Source organism: Microtus ochrogaster, unplaced genomic scaffold (assembly GCF_000317375.1).
Source record: "Microtus ochrogaster isolate Prairie Vole_2 unplaced genomic scaffold, MicOch1.0 UNK1, whole genome shotgun sequence".
Lineage (NCBI taxonomy): Eukaryota > Metazoa > Chordata > Mammalia > Rodentia > Cricetidae > Microtus > Microtus ochrogaster.
This window is the reverse complement of record NW_004949099.1, coordinates 27,671,300-27,679,921: the sequence shown is the minus strand read 5'-3', so window position 1 is coordinate 27,679,921 and position 8,622 is coordinate 27,671,300. Positions and strand designations below refer to the sequence as shown.

At 46.7% G+C, this 8,622-nt stretch overlaps 1 protein-coding gene across 1 annotated transcript in view; it reads left to right on the top strand.

Annotated features, from left to right (window-relative positions):
- The first annotated feature begins 5,740 nt into the window (after window positions 1–5,740).
- The window catches only part of Ghrl (ghrelin and obestatin prepropeptide), a 4,003-nt gene continuing 1,121 nt past the window's right edge, over window positions 5,741–8,622 (top strand). The window contains exons 1-2 of the mRNA XM_026788204.1: window positions 5,741–7,316; window positions 7,653–7,769. Of these exons, the coding sequence (XP_026644005.1) occupies window positions 7,155–7,316; window positions 7,653–7,769 (279 nt within the window). The 5' untranslated portion in view covers window positions 5,741–7,154. The remainder of the gene's footprint in view (window positions 7,317–7,652; window positions 7,770–8,622) is intronic.

Sequence of the window (8,622 nt, the reverse complement as noted above, 5' to 3'; positions counted from 1 at the left end):
TGAACACAGTGTCCGTGTAATTATTTCGGGTAGAGCTAGCCATGTGGGCGGCCGGGTGCCGGGACGCAGCCCGCCGCTCCTATTTTTACAAACAAATAAACCTTACTTCAGATCCAAAGCTACACAGAGAAAACCAGTCTCACAAAAACCCTAAACAAACAAAAAGCTTGCATAATTTGAACAAAGAATTTGGGTAATGTTCTTTACTCTTGTTTGGTTGGACTGACAAGGACTTAGGGTCCAAGAGCACTGGTTGTTCTCCCCGAGGACCTAGGTTTGATTCCCACACCCACATGATGGCTCACAATGGCTCTTAACTTTTCTGGCCTCTGCAGGCACTGCATACATGTGACAAACACACACACACACACACACACACGTAAGCAAAACACCCATACACATAAAAAGAGGCTAGAAATAGTTTTAAATCAAATTAAATTAAAATAATGAATACCTGTGAACCAACACATTTGCCCAAGAGCAAGTTATCGGGCACTTATATATTCTGGATCCCTTACCCCCAGCTTACTAGTGATCTTATACAGTGAACCACAGCTGTAGTATACTGACACTGACAAGAAAACACACCCTTTCCCCCTGGTTTTCGAAACAGCATTTCTCTGTGTATCCCTGGCTGTCCTGGAATTGCTCTGTAGACCAGGTTAACCTCAAAATCAGAGATCCCCCTGCCTCTGCCTTCCAACTGCTGAGATTAAAGGTGTGCACCACAACCACCACCCAGATCAGAAAACAGCTTTTCATAGCTCTTCCTTTAGCCCTATGACCCTGTCTGAAGGTGGTAAGGCAGTCAGACACCTATTATCCTGTTATGGCCACCATATGATGTGATTCCCCTCTGTATATGGTGAATAAAGGACTGCCTTGGGCCTGTGCAGGGCAGACTAGAGAAAGGTGGGGGAACTAAACTGAATGCTGAGAGAAAGAAGGCTGAGTCAGGAGATGCCATGTAGCCCAGCCGAGACAGTCGCAAAAACTTTGCTGGTAGACCACGACCTTATGGTGATGCACAGATTAATAGATATGGGTTAAACTAAGATGTAAGAGTTAGCCAGTAAGAAGCTAGAACTAATGGGCCAAGCAGTGATTTAATTAATACAGTTTCTGTGTGGTTATTTTGGGTCTAAGCAGAGTAGAACTAGTTAGGGAAAACTAAATTGAATGCTGGGAGAAAGAAGGTGGAATCAGGAGAAGCCACGTAACCCCGCCAAAGACAGATGCTGGAACTTTACCTAATAAGCCACAGCCTGGTGGTGTGGAGATGGGTTAACTTAAGATATGAGTTAGCCAGAAATACACTTTAGCTATTGGCCAAACAGTATTGCAAATAATATGGTTTCTGTGTGATTATTTCAGAGCTGAGCAGCTAGGAACAAACAAGCAGCCTCCAGCAGCACCCACATGTACACATAGAGCTATGCCTACAAACTCATATATACCACACACAAAAGAACAATTTTAACAATGAATTGTAATAAAACTTACTTGAAATATGTGAGCCATGTCTCTGCCATATATCTAGGCCCACACTCCTAGAGTATGAGGCAGAAACATCACTTTAACCCAAGAATTTGAAGCCAGCCTACATATAGTACAGCTAAGCCTTATCTCAAGAGGGGGAAAAAGTAAATTACAGATAACCATACATATGAATAGCTTATTTCTAGACTTTCCCAAGTACTATTTCCAGATCATAGTTGACCCTAATTCAACCTCTGCAAAGGGAGACTCCTTAACAATATAAATATTGATACAGTTTATGTTTTATTTTTCATTTTCTCAGATTTTTTTAATTTTTAAATTACATGTATAAGTATGTGTCTGTGTTTGGGTATGTGCCCATGAACACAAGCGCTGACAGAGGCCAGAACGGGCACTGGATCCTCTGGAGCTGGAGTTACCCTTGAGAAATGCTCCCGCCTAATTTTTGTTTGTTTGTTTTGTTTTGTTTTTCAAGACAGGGTTTCTGTAGAGCTTTAAAGCCTGCCTTGGAACTAGATCTTGTAGACATGCTCGCCTCAAACTCAGAGATCTGCCTGCCTCTGCCTCCCGAGTGCTGGGATTAAAGGCATGTGCCACCACCACCCAGTGCATACTTTTCCTTTTAAAAGTAGGTATTTTTCTGGGTTTACAAGATGGATCAGCAGGTTAAGACACTTGCAGGCAAATCTTATGTGAGTTTTTTAACCTGGGTCTCATCAGTGGAAGGAGAAAAACAATTCTCAAATGCAGCTGTCCTCTAACCCCCACAAGCTGCAGCATGTGTAAGCCAACACATGTGAACACACGCACAATTCCTTAAATTTTGAATATCTAATCTCAGTACTGACAGAAGCCCCAAAACAATACACCTGATACAATCTCAAAACTGGTTCCCAAGCAGCAGGTTACTTAGTGGAGAGGGGGGGAGAAAAAAAAAAGCCTAAGGACCTGAGTGTGGATCCCCAGTGGTTCCATAAAAGCTGTGCAGGTGTGGCAGGCCACCTGAAATCCTACTGCCCAGGATGTGGGGCCAGGGTAGGGTCATATATTATAAGGCCCATATTTTTTTCTTTTTGTTAATATTTATTTATTTATTATGTATACAATGTTCTGTCTGTGTATATGCCTGCAGGCCAGAAGAGGGCACCAGGCCTCATTACAGATGGTTGTGAGCCACCATGTGGTTGCTGGGAATTGAACTCAGGACCTTTGGAAGAGCAGGCAATGCTCTTAACCGCTGAGCCATCTCTCCAGCCCCAAGGCCCATATTTCTACTTCGTATGGTGGTCAGAGTTTCAGGCCAGTTAGCACCTGCTACGCAGGAGGTGGCCACCTCGCCTTCCACACTGACGCAGTCCAAACAAAGGGTCAGGATATGCTATTGTTGTTCTGCTCCTTCTTTGTACTTTGGAGGACGCCTGGGATAGAGATGTTAATTCAGCCTACGTGACAGAGCTGGCACACAGAGCAGGCATAGATAGGTGTGGACGTTGACCTCAGATATTCCCCTGGTCACCTAGGAAACAGAATGAATGCTAATGAACTTCCCCCTCAGTTTATGTTCTGGTATAGAAGCTGTTTGGAGAATAAACACAGATGAGAAATTTTCAGGATGTCAATTCAGAATTTCAAAAGGGATCACTGAAAAAGCTCCCTCCCAATAAAATGATCTGAGTTGTGTACTTATTCCCATGCCTGGCTGCTAGTCTGAGAAATAATTTATGGTCCAGGCTGGCACTGGATCCCTACAGGCCAGAGGACCCCTAACAGGCTGGCAAGCTAGACAAACTGAACTGGCAAGTTCTCAATTCAGTGAGAGAGACTGCCTCAGTAAATAACCAGAGAGCAATTGAGGAAGTCACCTAATATTAACCTCTGACCTCCGCCATCATGTGTACACAGTACAGGTAAAGGTGTGTGTGAGCCTGCATGCACACACGGGGCCCACTATGGAGACCAATGCTTCTTAGGCACATGTTTGATTTTGGGTCTGAGGAGTGGACACAATATACTTAAAGGATCTCAATGAAATAGAAAGTTATTTAAAACCGGGCCCATTTCAAAACCTAACCCTAGCTAGTCAGCTGAAAAAACATTGGATAGGATGAATAAATTCACTGAAAAGCCACCATGTAATTTGTGAGTTCATGTTAAAAAATGAGTCAACCCTAACTTCTAAAATGAGTAAAGAAATAGAGACCCGGGGCTGGAGAGATGGCTCAGTGGTTAAGAGCACTGACTGCTCTTCCAGAGGACCTGGGTTCAATTCCTAGCACCCACATGGCAGCTCACAACTGTCTGAAGATCCAGTTGCAGGAGATCTGACACCTTCACACCAATGCACATAAAAAATAATTTTTTAAAAAAAGAAATAGGAACCCAAGTAATGATCTTGCCTTCTCTGTGCAAACTGCATATGCAGGTAATAAAATAATTACAAATGCACTCAGAAGGCAGGAACTATGTCTGGACTAGGCAGTTATCTGTGGTAGTTAGACCCATTCTCATTCTGAACAAAGTCTTGGGGAACTTGAACAATGTTCAGTGACACTGCCAGAGCCCACAGGTAAATCTAGTTCTTAAAACATTACAAAAAGGCGGGCAGTGGGGGGGAGGAGGCCGGACAGCGGTGGCACAAGCCTTTAATGCTAGCATTCGGGAGGCAGAGGCAGGCAGATCTCTGTGAGTTCGAAGTCAGTTTGGTCTATAAGAGCTAGTTCCAGGACAGGCTCTAAAGCTACAGAGAAACCCTGTCTCGAAAAACAAACAAACAACAACAACAAAATTAACAAAAAGAGTGCTGGAGAGGCAGCTTACTTGTTAAGCACATATAGCTCTTCCACAGGACAAGAGTTCAGTTCCCAGCACCCACATCAGATGGTTCACAAGTGCCTCTAACTCCAGTTCTAAGGGAATCGAATATCTCTACCTTCCACAGCCTGTGTCCTCATATGGAGGCTATCACTACAGTGGGTGTCAAGGGAATACTGGGACACCTGCCTCCAGGACACAACAGTCCTGACTCCCATTCTTGGAGCTGCCACATTGATTCTGGTCACAATCAAACAATGGAAAAAGGGCTCAGCAGTTAAGAGCACTGGCTGTTCTTTCTAGAGGTCTTGAGTTCAATTCCCAGCACCCACATTTTGGTCCACAACAGTTTATAACTGGTCCCATGAGATTCGATGACCTCTTCTGGTGTACAGACAAACATGCAGACAAAATACCCACACACATAAATAAATCTTTAAAAGTCAAGGCGCGGAGATGTTGTAGGGAAGCCACTTGTCCTTCCTGGAGTCCTACAGTCTTCCCCAAACTCCTCTTGCTAGAATGGAGGTGAATTTCCTGGCCCCTGCCCTCTCCCACAGCTGTGCCTTCTCCCTCCATACTTCTTCCATCACCAGACCTTCCTCCCTGCTAACCTACACTCTGGATGCCAAGGTATGTCACTAGAGGGGGCCAGCTCTGTCCCTAGATAGCCAGCAACTTATGTGTTTGCTCACTTGTGGCCTTATCTAAAATCAACACCAGCACCTCCTGCCTCCAGAGGCTTCCAGGGGCCGAGTGGATAAGCCTCATTTTTCAGCCAATGCCCGGTCACCATGCATAGGCTTTCTGTCCTCACGGATTAGGTGTTTCCTCCATCTTCAGCCCCTCTGGGCCCCAGCACCAAATGGTTTCTAAGTTCAGGTGGGTGACAGGGCTATGAAGGTGTCTGGTAATAAAGTTATGTTGAGCTAGGACTAAACATAGAATTTCAGCTACCCCTGCCAGATGGTCTTTTTCTCAGAGATGCAACCCAGCCCATGCCTCACCTGTCCCTAGAGTTCCCACAAGGGCCCAATCTTCTCAAGACTACCTAGGACGTCAGGATGTCATGGGGCCCATTTGTTCTGCTATCAACGCCCCACTAACTGGTCATCCACCCAGAGTTGCCCTATTGATGCAATGCCACTATCACTGTGGCAGCAGGGACAGCAAAGCAGTGCTTCAGGAGTTAGAAGTCTGCACTGTAGGTGCATCAACAGGCCCCACCCCCCGTCCTCGGGCCATCCTATTTTTCTTTTTCTTTTTTTTTGTTGTTGTTGTTCTGTTTTCCGAGACAAGGTTTCTCTGTGTAGACTTGGTTATCCTGGAGGAACTCACTACATAGCTCAGACTGGCCTTGAATTCTGCGATCTACTTGCCTCCCCTTCCCTAGTGCTGGGATCTTAAGAGCATTACAGAAGAGTATCCAACTACATAAAGTCCTCTAGAAGTGGCAAGTCCTAGAGCCAATAGAATTTGGCATATGTGCGTCACAACCATAGGCATGGTTCAGCAAAGCTGCCTCCTGCAGGCCACACTATCAGTTATAAAGTAGTCTCAATCCTACCCTGTCACTCGCGGTCTTCAAAGAGCTAGCAGGCAAGGGGAGAGGATCCTTGTGGGAAAGTTTCTAAGAACTGTCCCATTAAAGTTAGACTGCAGGACTCCTAACACCAGGTCCATCTCATCTGCTCCTCCACATGGGCATCCCTTGTCCTAGGGCCTTGATACCTGCCAGAGGACATAGAGGCAAGCTGCCTGTTAGCAAACACCAGACTGGACTGGGGTATGGCTCAGTGAAAAATGCCTACCAAGTACAAGGCTCCGGGAACTATGCCTAACAGTCTAAAACAAAAACCATCAGTAAGACCAGTCAGTCACCTTTTACCACACAGAAAACCAATAAAGCATGGCTACCAGGTGAGCGTCCCCCAGGCTCGCTCCCTAAGGAGGACAGTTCAGCCCTTTTTGGGGAACACCCCAGAAGCGAGCATCTATGTGATCTTGTGAAGACAACGGCTCAGTGGCAGGGCAAAGCTGAACAAAATCTTAAAGCTCTCCTGATAGCAACACCAACTCATATGGAAGGGGGCAAGCCATGGTCATACCACAACTAAGCCAGACCTCAGAGTTCCTAATCAGCCAAAACCCTCTACCAATGCCAAGCCCACATGGATACCACGGAGACGTCAGGAGCTGGTGCCCCACCAGAAGCCAACTGGGTACCTCTGAGGGCACCTGGCTGCCACTGTTGTTCTTCAACAGTGGAGAGAAGAGTATTTAGTTCCCATGGAATGCAATACTACCCACGCAAAGTAGACAGCCTCGGAGATGAGGCTGCCGGATCCAAACAAACAAAGGCTTCCTATATAAGGAGCAGCCAGGAAGCAGGCACCACAACCCTAGGCATTCCAGGTAGGCTCTGTGCTATGTGTTTATGTGTGTTCGTGTATGTGTGCTCACAGAGGTCTAAATTTCTCACTACTGGCCATTTACTTACTTTCTCTGAGTGTCAGTGAGCTCAACGAACAAAGGGGACAGTGGCCAACCCGTCTGGCTGCCGAGACAAAGCTGGATAAAGAACTAATGAGCTCCATCAGGCTTCTGAGGGCTTAGGACAAGCGCACTAGGATGGACGCCGCGGCCGTCCAGCACACCATGCTATGCCTCAACAGTTTAGAAAAGGCAGAACTCAGTCTTCTGCTCTCCCAGCCTTTTAAGACGGGGACGCGAGAGCCTTGTTTCACTCAGTACTCCCCACTCCAGGCTCTACCACCCTTCCTTCTACAAGTTTGCTGGGTTCCAACCCAAACAAAATCTAAGACATATCATGCAGATGAGGTATGCTAACAGAAGACCCTCTCTTCCCAGGGCCATCTGTCCCCACCACGAAAGCTATGCCGTCTTCAGGGACCATCTGCAGTCTGCTACTCCTCAGTGTTCTCTGGATGGATGTGGCCATGGCAGGCTCCAGCTTCCTTAGCCCAGAGCATCAGAAGGCCCAGGTAAGTCTGTCTCAACAAGCCCCATACTCATCCTGACCTGGGAACTGTTCCAGCCCTATGACCAGCAGCAGGGCCTCCATCTCTCTGGGCTTCAAACCTCACCGCATAAAGGAGGCCCCTGGATGTGACCCAACTCTGCTTTCAGAAGGACATACAGAGAAAAACTCATCCAAGCATGGCAGTGCACACTGTAATTCGAACAATGGGAGATGAAGGCAAATGAGTGTCAAGTTCAAGGCCAGCCTGGGCTACATGGCTATAGGGAGACTCCTATCTTAAAAAAACTAAAACTTATTTTAAATTTTAAGAAAAATAAAGAGACCTTTTCTTTTCTAGCAAAGAAAAGAATCAAAGAAGCCACCGGCAAAACTGCAGCCACGATCTCTGGAAGGCTGGCTCCAGCCAGAGGGCAGAGGACAGGCAGACGGGACAGAGGAGGAACTGGAGATCAGGGTTGGTACCCAGGCACCAGTAGGTTCTTGTAGCAGTAAAGGGAGTTGGGAGGAGAGGGGAGAATAAGCTAAACACACATGGCTTTCCAAGCTATTCAAGAATTAGAGCCCAGCAACAACAGCTCCACAAGGTGTTCAGGGTCTCTGGCCCAAGAGCAAAATGTCCACAGGTACTACACTGCAAGGGTAGCAAGGGAGCAGCCACCAACAGCAAAGATATCAGCAGATTCCAGGGGGTCACAAAGAGCCCCTGATGGAAAAACATAGACAGAAGGAGGCCTGCCTATCCAGGGGTCTCTCATGCCTGCCCTGGTTATGGAGAGGTGGGTGGGCTGCTTGTGCAGGCTGGCTAGCTCACACACCTGTAGCCTAATGAAGTCAGGTTTGCTCTGAAAATTTTTGCATGGCACAAGGAAAAATCACAAACAGTCCAAGGATTGGGAGAAGGGAATAAAGGTACCCATAGGTACCTCTCAGCAGTTCACCTCGGATTCCCCTGGGAACCATTAAGTAGCACTTGGCAACGCCAGTCCCTATACTGTGTGTCTACATGCAATTTCATCTTCAAACACAGCAACCATGACTAACTGGGCAACAGGGAGCACAACCTAGGGCTTCACAATTGCTAGGCATGAGCTTTGCCAAGGGCTACATCCCCAGCCCTTTTCTACTGTTTTCTTGAATTACTTACTCTCTACAAAACTTTGTAAGCTAAGCAAGGCTGGCATCATTTGCTAAACTCTATAGATAAGAAACACAAACTGGCCGGGCGATGGTGGCGCACGCCTTTAATCCCAGCACTCGGGAGGCAGAGGCAGGCGGATCTCTGTGAGTTCGAGACCAGCCTGGTCTAC